The following is a 21,066-nucleotide window of genomic DNA, read 5'->3' on the forward strand; positions in this document are numbered from 1 at the left end:
TTTAGACTAGGATTCAGAGAGATCAGGGTTCAAATCCCCCACTTGGCCAATGGAAACCCACTGGATAACTTTGAGCATGTCATATTCTCTCAGCCTCAGAGGAAGGCAATAGTAAAACTCCTCTGGACAAATGATGGCCAATAAAACCCCACGACAGGTTCACCTTAGGGCGCCATAAGTCAAAAATGACTTGAGGGCATACAACAACACGTAGTATCTTCAGCTACACTCACTCTCCACGCTACTTTCTAGCTAAAAACAATGTGTACAATGTGAAAAAGAGCTGATTCGGTACAAGTAGTTGAATATTGTTTGAACAGCTAGTCCAACATGCTGCCTCTTATTTTATTTTTCATATTGTGTAGAAGAGACAAATGCATCAGAAGACTCAAAAGCTTTAGGTTACAGGGAATATCATCCTCACTTCTGACATTAGCCACAAAAAAAGGATATTATTACGGAGCAGGAAGCGGTACATAAAAAGGGCATTCAGAGAAATTAAGGGACTGAAAGAAAGAAGCCAGTAGCATAAGCATTCACATACTTGATTCTACTTCTTCAGATGCATGTTTCAGATGCATCTGAGGAAACAGGCTCACGTCTATGAAAGTCATTCTACCAGCTTCTTTTTTCAGTTAGTCTCAAGGATTCTGCAAGTTCCTTTTGCATACTGATTTTTCCAGACTAACATGGCTATGTCTTTGAATTCTCCCAGCTTTAGAGAAAGGCAGTGGCAAACCTCTGGATAAATGTTGCAAGAGAAACCCTATGATAGGGTCACCAGAGCATAAGAAAGGTACATCAGAAAGGGAAATCATGATAGAGTTATGTAAGATTATGGATGATGGAAAAAAGTGGCTAAGGAGATACTTTTCTTCCTCATAATACAGTTTGAAATGCAGGCTTCCATGTGATGTTGGAGGACTAAAGTTAATAAAAAGTGTTGAAAGCTATTTTGCCCGTATTGAGTTGCAAAGTCCTCTGGGCTATAACTGTTGCGTTATGTTTGCAGTGTCTAATCATTAGGTCAATATATAAATATACTTGCTATTATTCTGTTATCTGTAAGGATGAAGCATGACTTAGTCAAACAACTGTTCCCTTGGTTCAGAATACCTGAAACAGATTAGAATCTCACTTTTGTGGGTCATAGGAGAGACCTTACTGCAAGCTGTGTTAGGCTGATTGCCGGCTGAAGCTTTACACAAGGCAACATAAATGGACAATGCAATCTAAAAAGCGGCACTTTCTTGACGTGAGACAGGCTGTACTCAAAATAATGGTAGGCCATCACCATATTCCTCTAGGGTTTCTTGATAACCAGAAACTGAGAAACACAGACCAAGGACCAACTGAATTCTTGCAAAGTTGCTGCATATGCAATGGCCCTCATCTGGAAGGTGTAACTTCAACTCACACAAAGAGGTCTTGGATGCTTTGTTGTGTGAGTTGGAAAAAGTAAAACCCACTTGGGTTAATATCCATTGGCTTGGGTCAATAGGATCCTGGCACAAGACTGTGAGGAACATGGAGCATCAGGCTGCTTTAGGAGGCATTTCTTCTTCTCATTGCATGCCATTTTCTGACTTATGGCAACCTAAGGCAAACCTATTATAGGATTTTCTTGGCAAGTTTTTTTTTTTTTTGGGGGGGGGAGGGGTTGCCACAGCCATTCTATGAAGTTGAGAGAGATCACCCAGTGAGTTTACATGGCCAAGCTGAGATTTGAACCCTGGTCTCCAGAGTCCTAGTCCAACATTCACTGCCACTCTGTCTCTCCAGGCATTTCTAGGGTAGACATAGTTCTCTGAGATGCATTGACAGGTGAGGTACCAGAGGACCAGACAAAAGCTTACACTCACCTTTACTTTTCTATTGTGTTTGCCGCCCCAGCTGTTGCTAGCTACTAGAGACAGAGGCCTGAACACAAGTATTTGTCCAACCTACAGGAGTTCTCTTGAATCAATTACTAACAGGTAAGTCAAAAATGACATACATTGCAGTGGGTCTACTCTAAATGGAACTAGCAACTGGACTGGCCGTCTTGAATCCCATTTTGGGGAAAAGGCAAGATATAAAGGCCGCTTGCCATTGCCTTCCTTTAAATATTGCCCACGGCACCTGGCAGTCTCTGGCACAACCTCTTCCAAGTGTTAACCAGGCCTGAGCCTACATAGCTTCTGAAATCAGACAGGGTCTGGTGTCTTTAAGGTATATAGGCAGCATACCTTTTTTTAGGCCCACATGGCATCCAAGGTTTGTCCATTTTGAGGAACAGCATAACCATTTTACCCCACTGCCAGAGCTCTGGCTCCCAAACCACAATTCAGTTTGTGTGTGTGGATCACCAACACCTACGCTTCAGATCTGCCCACAACCATCTTGCTCTTGAAACTCATCAATAGTGGTGAGGGCATTTACTTTTTTAGACAAGAACTTAACAAATGCACTGGGGAACATAAGTCCATGAATAGACCAGCCTCATATAAATTAGATTTGATCTGTACCAGAAATAGATTATATTCATTTATTCTGCACCTTTCTTGCTTTGTGACTTTGACTCCAAATGATGGCAACCTAATCAATAGGGTTTTCTTGGTAAGATTTGTTCAGAGAGCATTTGCCATTGCGTTCCTTCAAGACTGAGAGGTGGCCTGCAGCCGTCTCTTTCTTCGCCAGATCAGGGCCACGGCAACTGCGCACCACAGCCCCAATCCGGCCTTCCTCTGTGCAAAAAGGAATCACAAAAAGCAGCTCATTTTTGCACTGCAGAAAGGATGCAATAGCTGTCAGTGTCACATCTTTTTGGCGCTCCTTTGGCACTGTGTCATCTGGATGCAGCACCAGAGGAGTGTCATGATGCCACCTGCCATGTGGTGGGGCGCACAGTCTCACGCCAGTATGGAGGCAGAGTTAGGACGTGTGCCCCCACTACGGCATCTGATGCTGGTCTGTACAGCCCCTGAGTGTGTGTGACCTGTCCAAGTGGATTTCCATGGCTGAGCAGGGACTTGAATCCTAGTCCCTGCAAGTCCTAGGTTGCATCCACACTGCAGAAATAATTCAGTTTGACACTACTTCAACTGCCATGGCTCAATGCTATAGAATTCTGGGAATTGTAATAGGTTGTGGCATCCATAGCAATGAGCCATGGCAGCTACAAGTAGTTTCAAACCAGATTATTTCTGCAGAGCGGATGCAGCCTTAGTCTGACACTCAAACCACTTGCAGCAATTAACAACAAGTTCACTGTTGCGAACAGAGTACTTTAAGTCAACGCATCAGATTTGAAAGAAGGGGCTGCTTTATTTTTCTAGTTGACAAGTTCAGCCCCTCAAGAGGATAAGAAGCTGCTCTGTATGGAGAAGTGTGGAGTCACCGGTTAAGCTTCTTCCTGTTTATATGAAAACAGCATCCTGTGGGAAGCCCCCGGACAAAAGAATTTACTTGCAGGGAATGACAGCCAAGCGGCTGACAGGCTGTGGCAAGGAAGGGCTGAACCCCACAAGAGCTGGCATCTTGGGAGAAAGACTAAAGGCTTTGTGCGGTTGGAGATGCACACCACGTGCCAAGTCAGATGGCACATTATTTGAGTGGGAGGTGTGGGGAAGAGAAAGGCACAAAGAGACAAAATGGTGCCAAAATGCATGACAGTAAAAACACTGAGAAGAAATCACTACATTATAAAGAAGAAGCAGGCAGCTGTGGAAGGCAAGGATCCATCAGACCCCGACTGCACCCCCATTATTTTAAATATATATTTTTTCACCCCCAAATGCCCCTCTTTAGGGAATGGGAGACATTTCTGCCATGTTTTTAGGGCTCCTTGCAAGCCATTTTAGATTTTTTTTTAAACTAGTGACTTCTAGTTAAAGCTCTGGGCACAGTGGTCAAATGCACTGATCCTGTAGCCACAAGGTTGTGAGTTCGATCCCAGGGCTGCCAGGTTGATTCAGCCTTCCATCCTTTCATAGATCAGTAAAAGGAGTACCAAGCTTGTTGGCGGAAATTGATTTACAGATTGTAAACCAACAGATGGTCTAAATTCTAAAAGACCAATCTCCTCCAGAAGGGCAATCCTGATGATGTGAATTTTAAACTATGGATATATTGTTTTACTGTGTACTGGTTTTATTTGTTCTTTTTAAATTGATGAGTGCTTTTAAATGATGTGTTTTTAACAGATGTTGTGCACTGTATGTTAATTTGTTGTTGTTCCGCACCTCAATCCATGGGGGAGGCAGGAAACGATGACGACGATGATGATGATGGGGACAGGTTAAGAAAAGTCCAGGCATGATAAAGAATAGCTCAGTTAAAAACCCTGACCTAACGTGTAGGAACCACGTCAGGAACAAGTAGCAAGAAGAAGCTGCTGAATTATAGCACTTTTATTCAAATCTATGGTGCAACAACATTTGGAATACTCTGCACAGCCTTGGATGTCAAATCTCAAAGAAGGTATTTGCACTGCTCAAAAAGGTGCAGAAAACAGTAACTGAAGTAATCAGGGATTGAAGGATTTTTTCTACAAGGAAAAGTGAAAATATTTTTGAAGTTTAAGAAATATGTCAGTAAAGATTGTGGCGGGAGGCTTACAGAATTAAGGGCGACAGAGAAAAACAGGGGAAATTCTCTTTTTCAAAACATTATAACCCAGGATCATCTAATATTGCAGAATGGTTGAAAATTCAAAGAAAAGGAAGGCATTTCTCCATAGAGCACACAATCCATCTCTGGGATTTACTTTTCAAAAATGTGGTGATGGCCACCAACATCAATGACTTTCAGTGGAATCAGATAAGGCTATCAGTGGCTAGTAGAAACAATGGCTATAAGATACTTCTAAGATCAGAGGCAGTTTGCTTCTGAATTCCAGACGTAGGGGAACAATAGGAGAAGAAGGCTATTGCCCTCATTGCCTGTCTATGGGCTTTGTTCAGGCATCTGGGGGCAACAGGATACTGAACTAAATAGGCCTTTGGTCCAATCCAGCAGGGTTTTTCTTAGGTTCTCCTTTCTGAATGCTTCAAGCAACTGAGCCAAGTCATATACAGACCCATACCACAAAAGGTTAAGACACAAACATTTCAGTACTGTTCCTCACTGTAGGTGGAAGCTTGAAAATAATTTGGGAGACACTCTCACACACCTCAGATGGTGCATGTCAGTTCTACTGATGTCAATGGAACTATACACAAGTATATTTGTATCGGTGCATCTTTATACCATCATCCTATCAAACCTGGAATAGTTTTCAAGCCTGTTCTTCCCAATATGTTTGCAGTGGCTGGAAATATTACATCTGGGGGGGGGGGGAAGCAACTTTGCCTATGTAAGTCATCACTACAAATGGTAGAATTCAAAGATATAGCTGTGTTAGTCTGTAGGATCAGTATGTATTACAAATGGAGTTACCATATATATTTGACTATAAGTCGACCTCATGTATAAGTTGAGGGCAAGTTTTGGGGCCAAAATTATGGATTTTGCTATGACCTGTGGATAAGTCGAGAATAAAATTTAAGGGCATATAGCAAAGGATCTATAAAATATGGAGCAAAGCAAAACAATGTCAAAGAACTTACAAAAGTCCAGCAGACCTAACTCTTTGTTCTTACTCTTAAGACTGGATGGATGAGAGAGTAGAGGGGGTCGGTGCTTCACATATTATACTCTTGCTTTTCACCAGGAGATGGTTCCTTCTTTTAAATAAGAGTTAAGATACAATACTTACATTGACCCATAATGCGACTCAGGTTTTTTGGGTTAATTTTTTGACCTACATTTCTAGACTTATACATGAGTATATATAGTACTTCCATGTGCATTGCACCCAGCTCTATGGGCTTTTTCATCAAATACAGAACAATCTGTCAACAAATTTCATTTCCGGTGGGATGAATGTCAGAAATTGACCTTTCAGATATCACAGTACAGATTAAGGAAAGGAGACCCCACCAAGTCTGCCATTATAGGAAGAAATAGGAAGGGAAAGGGTTCCTATTAGCTGAATTTAAAGAGGGATACTACACTTAAGACACAAAATGTCTTTGTCGCCTTTGACCGTAATAATTTCATTATCGCTCCTTTCCAACAGTGACTGAAATGGAAATATAAAATTTATTTATGTCATGACAAGTATTTAAGGAACACCGAAAATGTCATTTCCCTTCTATAAAAGCCAAGGCTTTTAGTAGCTTGTGTGCCAACTTCCAAGGATCCTGGATCAGCCCACTCATTCTGAAGTACTGTACTTGGAAGCAACAGAAGAAAGGTTACCTTGGGATTCTTCTCCCCTGAGAGCAGAGGAAGACAGAAACACACACGGACAGAGTTCTCTTAAGCAGTTTACAAGCAGTGTTGCCAATTTCGTGCCTTTCACACGAAAACGGTGACTTTTCAGAGCTTTTTGTGTGATTTTGGTGCCTGGCTCTATTTCAGTGCATTTTTGGTGACTTTGGCCCATTTCTGGGAGCGAGGCTGGCTACAGAGCAACCAACCCTTTGGAGTGTAACAGTTTTCAGCCAATCAGAGAGAGGACTGGAGAAAACACACTCTCTCTCTCTCTCTCTCTCTCTCTCTCTCTCCATGACTCCCTCTGAGAGCAAGGCTACAGAGCAAGAGCAAACCAACCCCATTTGGAGGAATCACACTAACAGTTTTCAGCCAATCAGAGAGAGGACAGGCATTCTCAGGCTCTCCAGGGCAAAGCAAAGTGGCGGGAGGGGAGACAAGGAGGCAGGCAACCAGGCACAAAGTGTTGCCCAGGAGGAGTGAGGGATCTTGGCTGGCTTAATCCCAATTGCCTTGGATTTCCAAGTAAGAAATAAGTTTTAAGGCACACAAAGGCAATACTTGATCATGGTATCATGGCTTGATCTTGTGGACTTCTGTGTCTGCCTTAGAGTGACATTTGAATTTCTGAATTTACCTCTCAGGGTCGTTGTTGTACTGTGAGGTGGACCATTTGGGTTGTGTGATGTGAATGTGATGTCCCTGAGTGTGTGTGTGTGTGTGTGTTAGTGATTAAATATGCCTCTGAGCATGGGCAAAGCACCTGGTAAGTTGGCATCCCTGCCCTATCTTCCCAGAATTTTGTTTTGTGGCTCTCTTTTCGTTCCCTTTTCCATTGCCATCCATACTGCAGAAATAATCCAGTTTGGCACTGCTTCTAACTGCAAGGCTCCCTGCGATGATGGGATTCTGGGCACAACAAACCACCAAGCCCAGAATTTCATGCATGGAGCCCTGGCTGCCGGTAAAAGCAGTGTCTCAACATGTCACAAGAAACTACAATTCCCAGGATTCCCTGGTTGAACAAGGGAATTGCCTCCACACTTCCAGATCACAACCCCAGAGAATGAATCTACAGGATATCTGTGTTGCCAATTTAAGTCCAGTTCTTCAGCAGCATTTGGATTTAATAATAGTAATGGTGATGATAGAGAGATAGATCTTGTAGCACCTTTGAGTCTCACTGAACAAAAAGCTGGCAGCATGAGCTTTCCTAGACTTAAGCGTACTTCCTCAGATGCATGGGAATTGTAGTTCATTGTGGCACCAGAGCTCTTTCTCACAAAACTACAATTCCCAGAGTTCCCTAGCACTGAGCCAGGGCAGTTAAAGCGGTCTCAAACTGGATTATTTCTGCAGTATGGATTGGAACTTGAGCATTTTTAATAACGAAGGTCCAAAACACTGCAGAAATAATCCAGTTTGTGACTGCTTTAGCTCTCCTGGCTCAGTGCTAGGGAATCCTGGGAATTGTAGTTCATTGTGGCACCAGAGCTCTTTTTGATAAAGAAGGCTCAATGTCTCACAAAACTACCATTCCCAGGGTTCCCTAGCACTGAGCCAGGGCCGTTAAAGCAGTCTCAAACTGGATTATTTCTGCAGTGTGTCTTGGACCCAACTCAGGCTGCATCTTCACTCCAGACTCCAGAGACAATCCAGTTTCATACCGTTTTTACTGCCATGGCCCAGTGCTATGAAATCCTGGGAATTGTAGTTTGTTGTCACACCAGAATTTGCTGAGAGAGAAGGTTAAATGTCTCTGAAAACTAGAATTCCCAGGATTCCCTAGCACTGAGCCATGGCAATTAAAAGGGTGTCAAACTGGATTTATTTCTGCAGTGCGGTTGCATCCGAACACATTTCTATTTGGCACAAAGCTTCCTGAACCCCCTTCATGTCAAAATAAATATCTTAAAAGGACTGAAAGATTCTTTGTTTGGTTCAATGGTGATTTTGAGAGTTGAAATAAGTTACAATTATTTTTATTCAATTATGTTTACGTTTATTTGCAAAACATCTGCCATTTTAACATTATGGGAATTTTCCGGGAATTGTGACTGAATATTCCGTGTGATCTGGGGGGATTCAGCGGGTTTTGGACAAACATTTCCGGGAATTATCTTCCAGGCTTGTTGGCAACACTGTTTACAAGCCTCTTTTGCAACCTAGGAAACACAGTACTTACAAGCAAGGCAACTGCTTCTCTTTCTCCTGCTTTATGTGAATTGAAAAAACGCTAAATGGGGAATGGGGGAGAAACAGAACTGAATGCCAAGCAGCGCTGGGAGGAGAAATGCAAACAGATGCCATTTTTAAGAGAGACTGTACAGATGTGAGTAACTATGGCAATTGGAGCTGGGGGCTTACAGATGTTTCCCAAGAATGAAATTCCCAAGGCGGCCCTGAATCTGTAGCTCAGTTTCTAAGGTCATTCATTTCTGCAGGCTAATAAGCTTCACTAGAAGCCCTTTGTTTCGTGGCTGGAGTCACAAAATGTTTGCAGTCACCAGAGCATACCAAAAATAATCAGAGCCCCAATCTTGCTCTTTTTTTACCCATAGCCACCCAAGAATTCATTAACAATATTTCTCCGCACGAACAGCTGCAGCAGAGAGCCCCATGGCAAATTCCTCCCCCCCCCCCCAAAGCCATCTCCCTCCACTTGTGACTAATTTAATTTGCCACTGCACAAGGAAAAGGAATTTAACCTTCACACAGTCAGCCATGTAAATACACTGCAGACAGAAAGGCCACTATTCTTTGTGCCTGCCTCGGAGGGCTTAAGAGGCATGCGCGCACACGTACCACCATGCACCCCTTCGGAAATTAGCATCCCACTCCTGTTTGGTGTATTGGCTACAAAAAAAAGAGGCTGAATAAAAACAAAAGGCGTTTACGCTGCCAGAGACATCTCTCTTTATTATTTATTTCTGTGTTTATTATTTATTTATTATTTATTATTTCTAAGTGCATATATTTACTCATTCCTAGAATCTGAGGCTATAGTGTTATCTGAGATGTATTTTATAACCTGTAATGAAATTCATGGGATTGCCATAAGTCGACAGGTGACTCGAAGGCTCACACTCCACACATACACACACACACACACACACACAATGGGTGGACATTATTGTCTTAGCTGTAGAGGGCTTCAATGATCTTTCTGCTAGTATATTAGACAGCTTAATTGTGTAGCACATTACAATTCATAATGTGTTAATGTGTGTGCTTCTTCAAGTTGCCTGCTGACTTATGGCAACCTCATGAATTTCATAGGGTTTTCTTAGGCAAGGAAGACTTAGAGGTGGTTTGACATTGCCTTTCTCTGAAACGCAGCATACAGCACCTGGTACTCCTTGGTGATCTCCCATCTAAGTACTAACTACAGCTGACCCAGCTTAGGTTCCAAGATCAGACAGGATCTCTATCCCCCAAATATTGGTCCTTTGGCCAACCCAGAGACAGAGGAAAAATAGATATCACTTCTTAAGGAAGCCCATTCCCACTGTATCCTATCCATATGAACAACATCCAAAACCTACAAAACAACTATCCGTATATGCATACAGTCAACCTTCCACATTTGCCACTTTGATTATTTGCAGCTTTGATTAATATGTTCTCTCTAGGAATTTCTAGGTCCTCCAATGCAACTCTGCTGGAAATTGACCACAGAGTTGCACTGGAGAATTTGGAGATTACTACAGAAAACACTTCTCTAGGCATTTGTAGGTCCTCTATTATGATTATTTGGTCAACTTCTGGCACATGTTGACCACAGATTTGAGCTGGAGGACCTAGAGAGGTGTCTTCTCAGGTAAAAACACAATAGTTGTTTTTTTACTTGCAGTTTTTCCACTTACACGGGGGCCCTGTGCCCCAAACCGCAGCAAACGTGGGGGACCAACTCTATATTGAGCCATATGAACAAACTATCTCCTCCTCTCCAATGCCTCTCCACAAAACAACTAGTTCAATTTGACAATACCAAAACACACAGCGACCACATATCGCAAAAACTGCTTTGAATCCCATCCCAGGAAAAAGGGGAAGTATAAAGCCAATATAAACGAACAAACAAATAAATGCTAGCTCCTTATTAAAGCTTCCAGCATGAGCCCAGATTTCTGAAGCCATCACACATGCAAAAGGACAAGCTCCTCTACCTCCGTTATGTACCCTATATATCCCAACAGAAGGATGGGAAATTCCGTGGTGCCAATCTCCTTTCTCTAGGGACTCGATCAACTATGCTTTCCTATGCATTTCTGCACATCAACACCATCTGTGTGCATTATGAACCATTTGTCAAAGGCCTTTGCACATCTCTTACATCTTCAGGACTGCTTGCCTGCATTCAAAGTTTCATCTCTGTACTTACTCAGCTTCTGCTCTGCCACTGCTCTTGTCTGTAAGGTGACAAAACACAACTTCAGAAAAGACCAAGTGGAGTCCCAAGGCACTAATAGAACACCCTATGATACAACACAAAGACCCCAACACACATACCACATCCTACTCATTGCCTTCAAGAGTTCGTGTATTTCCATATTTCCAAAGCCATTCAATCTGTGGTCTTTTCTTCTCTCCAGCCTCCTTAAGATCTCCAAATATTTGTCCCAAGAGTGGGATGGGCCTTAGAAGTCTGAATAAGCCTTTTGAGTAGTGGAGAATTCTGGGAAGTTGGTCTGCAATCCTAAACTAAAATCAGTGGCACCATTTCTAGGCCAAGGGAAGTACTGCTGTGCTTTTGCCTACTTGCTTAGAATTAAGAATTCGGGTTTTTTTCTGCAACAAAGAGATGCAATTAAGCCAAGCAGGTTTCTCAGAGGGCAGAAAACAAACAATAAAGAGCCATATCTTCAGATTTGCATCCACACCCTTGTGAGCCTTCTGCCCTCTACTCCACACCCATGTCTTCTAGAATACCTAAACAGTTACGCCAAATAGCCCACGTAGGACAGGTCATTCATATTCCATTCATTGCATGATGTATTTTTCCACCCTCTCAGTACAGCTGGCCCTCCACGTTTTCAGCTTTGATTTTTGCAGATTTGATTATACATGGATTTGATTAACAGGTTCTCTCCAGGAATCGCTAGGTCCTCCAGCATGACTGTGTTGTCAACTTCTGCCAAAAGTCATGCTGGAGAGAACACTTTGTAGGTCCTCCACGGCAATTTCAGGGTCAATGTCTGGCAGATCTTCAGCACTGAACTGCCCTGTAGGACCTAGAGATTCCTAGACAGGTGTTCTCTGAGATTTAAAAAGTGTTTTTTTATTTGTGGTTTTTCCACTTTCTCAAGGGTCCTGCACCCTGAACCCCAGCAAATGTGGAGGGTCCATTGTATCGTTTTACTTCCCTGCATCTTCTCTGCTGAGGAGGCCCATCCACTTCTCCTTTATCTCCATCTCCCTGGACTCCTTTTGCCATCACATCACAGGGCTTCCATGCCTCTAATTCCACTAGGCATTACTACCCTCCAGCCATGCCTTTTATTGACCCTCTGCATAACGTGGTTCGAGTGTTGAGTGGAGACCAGAATTCAAATCCCTACTTGGCCACAAAACCCACTGGGTGACCTTTGGCAAGTCATACTCTCTCAGCTTCAGGGGAAGGCAATTACAAACCTAGGAACAACTCTTGTCAAGAAAACTCTATGATAGGTTAGCCTTCGTGTCGCTGTAAGTCGGAAAGGACTTGAAGGCACACAACTGCAACTTTACACCAAGACATGCACCCTTCCCTCATCCAGAGCCTGCTCTCTCATCTGTTCCTGCCTGCACACTCCATTTGCACATCTATTGCACTGGCATACATATACCAGACCTCCTCCTGCCAATACTAACACACACACACATTTTGCATGTGCAATGAAGACAACTGATGAAGTTGTGCAAGGTTGAAGTTTGTGCAGGGAATATGGAGGGGGCATGCGGGAAAAAACAGGATATTTTTAATGGGTTTTTTTTTTGTCTAAACCGGTCTTTTTGGCATTACAAATGCAATACACCAATGTAGAGCTAAGGGCCAAAACACACTGCAGAAATAACCCATCTTGACACCACTTTAACTGCCCTGGCTCAGTGCTAGGGAATCCAGGGAATTGTAGTTTGTTGTGGCACTAGAGCCCTCTAATAAGGAAGGCTAAATGTCTCACAAAACTACAGAATTCCCCAGTACTGAGCCAGGGCAGTTGAAGTGGTGTCAAACTGGATCATTTCTGCAGTGTGTTTCGTAATATAAAAAAGGTCTCTTTTAAAGCAAAGCAGTTTTGGTCGAAGTTATGTTAATTGAAGGGTTTGTTTCTGAACGGCTTTTCTTCCACTATAAAAGAAAGTTATTAAAAGAAGCAACTGACCTCCAATACTGGTCTATCCATGAACGACTGCCAATGAACCAATGAAGTCAAAATGTTTAAATTCAAACAGTCGTTGTGTAAGAGGGTTGGAAAAAAGTAATAATAGCCAGACATTTTTTAAAAATATGAATAATCAGTTTAAACAAACAAGACTGGGTGTTTTTTTAGTACAGTAATTTGGCTTGGTTTAAGCCAGACAGCCCTGTCAGGAAATGCTTAAGGAGTATCCTTTCTTGTTATTGTAGCTGCCTTCCAAGTCATTTCCGACTTATGGTGACCCTAAGGAGAACCTATTGCAGGATTTTCTTGGCAGGTTTCTTCAGAGTGGGTTTGCCATTGCCATCCTCTGAGGCTAAGAGAGTGCAACCTGTGGGTTTCCATGACCCAGCTGGGATTTGAACCCTGGTCTCCCAGGGTCCTAGTCCAACGCTCAAACCACTGCACCATCTTATGAGCTTGGTAGATGAAGGGAATGCTGGGGATGTAGCATACCTTGATTTCAGTAAGGCCTTCGACTATTTAAGGAGAGAGTGTGCAGTATGTGCCTTCAGGTCTCCCGCCAACTTATGGTGGCACCATGAGTTTCACAGGGTTTTCTTATGCAAGGAATTCTCAGAGGTGGTTTTCTTAGTGTTTCCTGTAAGATATGGCCCACAGCATCTGGTATTCATTGGCGGTCTGCCATCCAAGTCCTAACCAGGACCAACTCTACTTAGCTTTTGAGATGAGGCCTTGAGATTATTTAGGCATATTTACGGAGGCACCCCTCCTCAATCCCCTTCCTCCATCACCCACCCACACTTCATCACTTTACACCCCCTGAAAACCATTAAGCACATTTAACATTGGAAAGGGGGCATCCTTCAGTACCCCCAAATTCTGTGCCACCATCATGTCAGCCTCCCTTCATGCCCACCACACTTTAACCCCTTATTCCCACTAACATTCTCCATCATTTTAAAAGGCACCCTCTCCCTATCCCCCCCCATTTTCCACAAAGACCAAGTCAAACTCCCCTCCCTGCTCACCTTATCACCTCACCCCAAAACCATTAAAATTTACACTGACAAAGTGGGATCCTTCAATCCCCCCAGTAATTGTATAACCCATTCAAGCCAGCCCCCTTATCTTAACCCCTTCTACCAACATACCCCAAACCATTTAGACAGGCCCTCCCCAATCCCACCTCATTTTCCTCCACCACCAAGTCAGATCCCCCAAAACACCTTATCACCCCACCCCATTATATTTAACATCAACAAAGGAGAATCCTTTCCCCCAACATTTTTGTAGACCCTTCAAGTCAGACCCCCATATCTCAACCCCTTATCCCCATCAACAGCCCCCCAACCTCTAAAGAGGGCCTCTCCCCCAAGTTACCACCACTAAGTCTCCCCAAGAGACATTCTCAACCCACCTCCCACCCCATTGCATTTCACTTGGGTAAAAAGGACTCCTTCATCACCTCATTCCCCCAACACCCCCACTCTTTAAAGGGGGACCCTCCCTCAATCCTCCCCATTCTCACCACCACCAGACCCATGCTTCAGCACACCTTATCACTCCCGTCACCCCTTTTACCCTATTATATAAAAGGAGGGCTCTTCAATCCTTTATCCCCACCAACAATGGCCCCAAAACCCTTTAAAAAGGGACCCTCCCCCATTTCCCACCAACACCAGGCCAACCCCCCCTCCTCATAACACCTTATTACCCCCCTTACCCCTCCCAGCCCATTATATTTAACATTGACAAAGGGGGATCCTTCAATACCCCCCCCAACAGTAGTCCCATCAGGTCAGACCCCCTTATCTCCACCATCAATTACCCCAAACCCTTTAAAGAGGGACCCTCCCCCAATTCTCTCCCCCAATTTACCACCCCTATCAGATCAGACCACTTCAGCACACCTTAGGGCCTCACCTTAGCCCCCCCCCCCTTTATGTTTACCACTGACAAACAGGGATCCTTCAGAGCCCCTCCAACAGTTGTGCAGCCCCTTCCAATGAGCCCCCCAATATCTCAACTCATTACCCCTCCAGCCTTTAAAAGGTGACCCTCCCCCAATTCCCCAACGGGACCAGCTGTCCCAGAGGAAAAGGAGGGAGGTCAGCCTTTGTCAATGCTAAATTGGGTGGGGGGCTAAGATGAGGCGATAAGGTGTGCTGAGGGGGGAGGATTGGGGGGTTCCTATTTAAAGGGGGGCTGTTGGTGGGATTAAAAGGCTGAGATATGGGGGATGACTTGCAGGGGGGCATTGAAGGGTCTCCTTTTGTCAATGCTAAACATAATGGATGGGGGGGGCTAAGGTGAGGCCATAAGGTGTGCCTGATCTGGTGGGGTGGGAAATGGGGGAGGGTCCCTCTTTAAATGGGGCGGGGGCTGTTGGTGGGGATTAGGGGTTATTGAGATATGGGGGGGGGGATGACCAGAAGATGTTGAGATATGGGGGCTCACTTGAAGGGGTTGAGATATTGGGGGGCTGACAGGAAGGGGCTGCTCAATTGTGGGGGGAGCAGTGAAGGATCCCACCTTTATCAAAGCTAACTATAATGGGGCGGGGGCATAAGGTTTGCTGAGGAGGGGGTCCTGACTCGATGGGGATGAGGAATAAAGAAGGGAGGGTCCTTCTTTAAAGGGTTTGGGGCCAATGTTGGGGGGAGGGAGGGCTGACCTGAAGGGGCTGCAGCACAATTGTTGGTGGGGCCCTGAAGGGTCCCTATGAGACGTAATGGGGGCGGGTCCCTGTTTAAAGGGCCTGGGTCTCCGCAGGGGCAGGCCCCGCTCACCTGACTGCAGCCTGGGCTCCTGCTCGGCCCTTGGTGGGGCGCCCCCTGCGGCTCGGGGGCGGCAGCAGCTGGTTCCTCGTCGGGAGCAGCGCCATTGTCCCCTTTGCTGCTGCTGCTGCTACTGACAGCCCCCTCCGACGCTGCTGCTTCTGCTTCTGCTGCAGCCGCAGCAAGGGCCGGGCCGTACCACCCTCTCAGCAGCTGGAGGGGGGGACTGGCCAATACAGGATAAAGGCGACGAAAGAAAGGGACTTGTAGCTACCCTAACATTCCGGGGGAGCTCTGTTTTAACAACACCAACCACGCCCCCGGCTTTCATTCCCTTTTTCCCCCTCAAAGGGTCTCGCTTCCTCCTTTCCTTCCCCCCCGCCAGGGGTTCGCGATGGTACGGTCCAACGGGACCAGCTGTTCCAGAGGAAAAGGAGGGAGGGAACCGCCCCTGGCAACCGCTGCCCAGCAACGCCCCGCCCCCTAGCAACCACCCTCCCTTAGTGATTTCTTCCCCCCTCAGGACGCGGAGCGAGGCCTGCCTTAGCAACGGAGCCTGCGCTCGAGTAGTTGCTCCTCCTCCTGAGGGGATTCTTTTTTTTTTTTTAGTGAAAATGTATTTACTTCACACACGGTTTAAAAAAAAAAGCAGAAAAAGAAGGAAATAGGCAAAAAAATAAAAAGGGGACAATATACACACAGAGACACATATATATATCCTAGTATATGTATACTATATTATACATATAATTATATATTATAGTATATTAAGGATTCCCCTTGACATGAATATCTACTCATAACCAACTGTAGTTTACACACATATATAAATCTAGTTTAGATATAGACCCACACAAATATAAAACTATATATATATATATATATATATATATATATCCTAGTGTTTATGTCTAGTGTGTATAAACTATTTCAGATGAATAGATACAAATATAAAACCATATATATATATATATATTTCTCCTAGTGTGTATGTCTAGTGTGTGTGTGTGTGTGTGTGTGTGTGTGTGTGTGTATATATATATATACACACACTATTTTAGCTGGATAGATATATACAAATATAAAACTATATATATATGTTTATAGCTAGTGTGTGTGTGTGAGTGTGTGTGTGTGTGTGTGTATATATATATATATATATATATATATATATAAACAAACTATTTTAGATAGATAAATAGATACAAATATAGTACTATCCCAGACTGTGTATGTCCAGTGTGAGTATGTATGTTTGTATATATGCATGTGTATATATATATATACTATTTTATATAGATATATTTTAGTGTTTATGTCTAGTGTGTGTGTGTCTGTATGTATAGATACATATATATATATATATATATATGCGATTTTAGACAGAAAGATATATACATATATAAAACTATATTATATATATCCTAGTATGTCTAGTGTCTATATATATATGTGTGTGTATACATACTATTTAAGATAGATAGATAGATAGATAGATAGATAGATACAAATATAAAACTATATATATATATATATATATATATCTCCTAGTGTGTATATCTAGTGTGTGTGTGTTTATATATATAAACTATTTTAGATAGATATATACAAATATTTTCAAGTCACGGATGCTTGAATCTGTGGATAAAAAACCCGTGGATACGGAGGCCCAGCCTGTATTTAATGCTGAGATATTGGCATTATGTATGTAAATGCAACCATTCCAAAATCGGAGAAAAAAATCCCAAAGGCTTCTGGCCCCATGCATTTGGGACAACAAGGGAGACTCAACCCGTATCCTATTTATGCTGCCTGGCTACAGGGGAAATGGTGCCATTTTTCTGCTCCGCTTGTCAAACTAATATTTTCTGGCTTTTGGGATCATGTCAAAGCAGTCGGTGGGACCCCATTTCAGGCAGGAAAATGTCTCCAGCAGCCCAGCCCTGACACTGACAAATCCAAGGAAAGCCACTTCTTGGGATTTCAGAGAACTTATTAAGGCTAATTAGAAATGCTAATTGCTCCGCTAATTGCTCTGCCTGTCGGTTGGGTTGCTTCGGCACTTCGCAAGGCTGAACAAGCTCTTGTAAGGACATAATAATAACTGTAATAACCTGGCCGTGGCAGGATTGCATTCGCAAGCTCTAATTATATGGACTCCACCCCGGTAGACTTCCCTTTCAAGTCCCTTTTAGTTTCTTTGTGGCAAGGATTTGTTATACTATAGGAATAAAAAACCTGTTTGTAGGTCTCTCCATGAAATACATTTACGTACGGCGTTCAGTTTTTGAGAGCCACAGTAGTGTAGTGGTTTGAACGTCAGACTACGGTTGCATCCACACTGCAGCAATAATCCAGTTTGACACCAATTTGGCTGCATCCGCACTGCAGACATAATCCAGTCTGACACCACTTTGACAGCCATGGCTCAATGCTATCGAATTCTGGGAATTGTCATTTTTTGTGGCACCAGAGCTCTCCAGCAGAGGCGGCTAAAAGTCTCACAAAGCTGCAGTTGCCAGAATTCAAGAGCATGGAGCTATGGCAGTTAAAGTAGAATCAAAGTGGATTATCTCCGCAGTGCAATGCAGCCAACAAATCTGGAAACTAGGGTCTGGTTTCCTCGTTGGCCGTGGAAATCCATTGGTTGTCCTTGGGCGAGTCACACATTCTTGAGAGAAATAGATTTGAATCAAACACATAGGATTTAACAATAGAGTTAGAAATACATGACTAGAGTAGAAAGGATTATATAATCGTATGCTATAATTAGATTACATATATAGATAGTATGGAACCACATATATACATGTATACTATTATAATCAATATTTCTAATGGGATTGAATAAAGTTCAACTGAGGCCCTTTTATTGAAGGGGAATAAAAAAAAATAATAAGTTGGTAAAGGAAATAGTTTTTAGATAAGTTTTTATATTATGCTCACTTTATAAAAATATATTGGACTTCAAGTTATTAAATATGTAACACACTGTTATCTATTAAATAGATTGTTTTGTAAGAATTAAGGGGTTTATATCTTTGATAAATAAACATGATACACTTTTCTTAGAGGTCTTTAAACAGGGACTGGATGGCCATAGGTAAATGGGGATGTTTTTGATTGAGAGTTCCTGCATGACAGAAGAATGGGGTTGGACTGGATGACCTTAGGGATCCCTTCCAATCCTATTATTTTATGATTTTGTGATTCTAGAATATGTTGAGTTTAGTTATTTTATAAAACATAGATTGAATAAGTTACTCTTGGCTATATCAAGACTATTAAGATGGCTAGTGTCTTGTTTAGAAAATAAATAAATAAATAATAAAGTAAACTTGCATTACAAATATAGCAATTAAATTAGACAAAAGGGTTTCAAAGGAAAGAAACCGTTGTCTGCACCTGCACATCAAGGACAAAGTTATAGGGAGAAATAAATCAACAGATAAGGGAGTTTTATTCTCACTAATTGACAAGAATACTTTTTTTCATAAAAGGGTGACTTAAAGTTCACACCAAAATCTGACTGACCATGCGTAATAAGGGGTTATGAATATTAGAACACACCTATGAATCTATAATGACTAATTTAAATGATCATGAGATGTATGATATGGGTGGTGATGTTACATACATGCAAAGGAGGTCTTAAGACTAATCACATGTCTTTATCTGGCCAATGAAAAATATGATGATAATAATGATGATATAAAGAACTGTATAAATAAGGTGCAAAATCTGTGTAAACCCGTGCTATCTCTCTTTGCTTAATTTTGCTGATAGATTGATTGCACCCTATTCTGCAGAATTGATTATATTTTTAATAAATATGGCTTATTGTGCTTTCACCTGATTATTTGTTTGGTTGTTTTCTTAAGTCCTTCTTGTCTTTAGCTTAACAAATTGGAAAGTGGATTTTTATATCTCACAATTCTCAGCCCCGGAAAACCCTGTAATTGGTTGCCTTAGGGTTGCCATAAGTTGAAAATGACTTGAAGCCAAACAGCAACAAATTTATGCAGACTCATCCCTCCACATTTGTGGCTTTGACTTTTGCGGATTTGATTATTCACAGAGTTTATTAATATGTTCTCTCTAGGTCCTCCAGCACAACTCTGGCCAATTTTAACCAAAGGTGGCACTAAAGGCCCTAGAGATTCCTAGAGGGAACACTCCACTAGGCCTTTGTAGCTCCTCCAGCGCAACTCTATGGTCAATGTCTGGCAGATGCTGACCACAGAGTTGCACTGGAGGACCTAGAGATTCCTAGAGAGGTGTCCTCTCAGGTAAAAATATAGTGTTTTTGTTATCTGCGGATTTTGCATGGAGGTCCTGTGCCCCTAACCCCAGCGAATGTGGAGGGATGAGTGTGTGTGTATGTATATACACACATACACATGCATGCATGTGCGCGCAGTGCGCACACACACTATTTGAAAAGAAAATTAACTTGAACCATCTACCCATCTCTGCACAAAGGAGAAGTGGGCACCCGGTGCCAATGACACTCTCCATCCCCTGCTGCAATGATTATCTCTCTTGATGCCAACTAAGCCGGCCTGGGACGTCTGAGCCCTGAGCCTTACCAAGGACTCCAGTTCTTGACCTCCAGCCCAATGTCTGCTCTACTAACCGTGGAAAGCCCCGGGCTTTTGCTTCTCTCCCATGATTCAAAGAGGCTGAAGGACTGAGTTTGCAAGTCTGGCCAGTCTGCCTGCCAGCTCACAAAGGCCCTTTCCCTTGGCATCAGCCCAGGAAGTTTTGGCTCATACAAAGGCCTCCATTTTGCCTAATGAAAAGGGGAGGGGGAAATCTATGGGCTTGAGAATGGCTAATGTCTGCAAAGCCACCATAATGATACCAGTCAGGAATCCCTTCCTTGCTTCCTTCCTCTTTCACACTCATCCACACTGAGAATCGTAGAATTATAAGAGTTGGAAGGGACCCCAAGGGCCATCCAATCCAAACCCATTCTGCCATGCAGGAACTCTCAATCAAAGCATCCCCGACAAACGGCCATCCAGCCTCTGCTTTAAAACTTCAAAAGCAGGAGACTCCACCACTTTCCAAGGCAAGATATTCCATTGTCCAACAGCTCTAACCATCAAAAGGTTCTTTGTGGAATTGCTTTTCCTGTACTTTGCATCCGTTGCTCCATGTCCTGTTCTCTGGAGCAGCAGAAAACAAGCTTGCTCCCTCCTCAATATGACATCCCTTGAAATATTTAAAGAGGGCTATCATATCACCCCTTAACTGTCTCTTCTCCAGGCTAAACATCCCCAGCTCCCTAGTCACTCCTCATAGGGCTTCATGGTTTCCACACTCCACGATTTCAGTGGCAAAACCACTGAGAAAATCCTCTGGGTTTTTTGTATGCAGTGGCACTGTATTCCATACCTTCCAGCTGTCCAGATTTGGCAGAGACAATCCTAATTAATCCTCTGTCATCCCACATTTTCCAGCTGCTTTTAAAATATCCCAGAACGGAACCAAATCATGCCCTTCCCATTAGACTTAGGCAAAAGCCAAATGATGCAGCCTCTCCAAGCTTATGTATTTTTCCTCATTAATAACATCTGACATCTTGATCCTATTCTGATGTCGCCTGGACACATATGTCCAAG

General features: G+C 43.1%; 1 protein-coding gene across 1 annotated transcript in view; it reads right to left on the bottom strand.

The window, feature by feature from the left end:
• LOC149313272 (dynein axonemal assembly factor 9-like) overlaps positions 1-15,546 on the bottom strand; it is a 97,530-nt gene extending 81,984 nt beyond the window's left edge. Inside the window, exon 1 of the mRNA XM_089526393.1 lies at positions 15,452-15,546. Within this exon, the coding sequence (XP_089382519.1) occupies positions 15,452-15,546 (95 nt within the window). The remainder of the gene's footprint in view (positions 1-15,451) is intronic.
• Between the last annotated feature and the right edge of the window lie 5,520 nt (positions 15,547-21,066).

The sequence above is a fragment of the Sceloporus occidentalis genome, unplaced genomic scaffold, assembly GCF_023333645.1.
Source record: "Sceloporus occidentalis isolate IW3139 unplaced genomic scaffold, rSceOcc1.0.p SCAF_5, whole genome shotgun sequence".
Classification (NCBI taxonomy): Eukaryota; Metazoa; Chordata; class Lepidosauria; order Squamata; family Phrynosomatidae; genus Sceloporus; species Sceloporus occidentalis.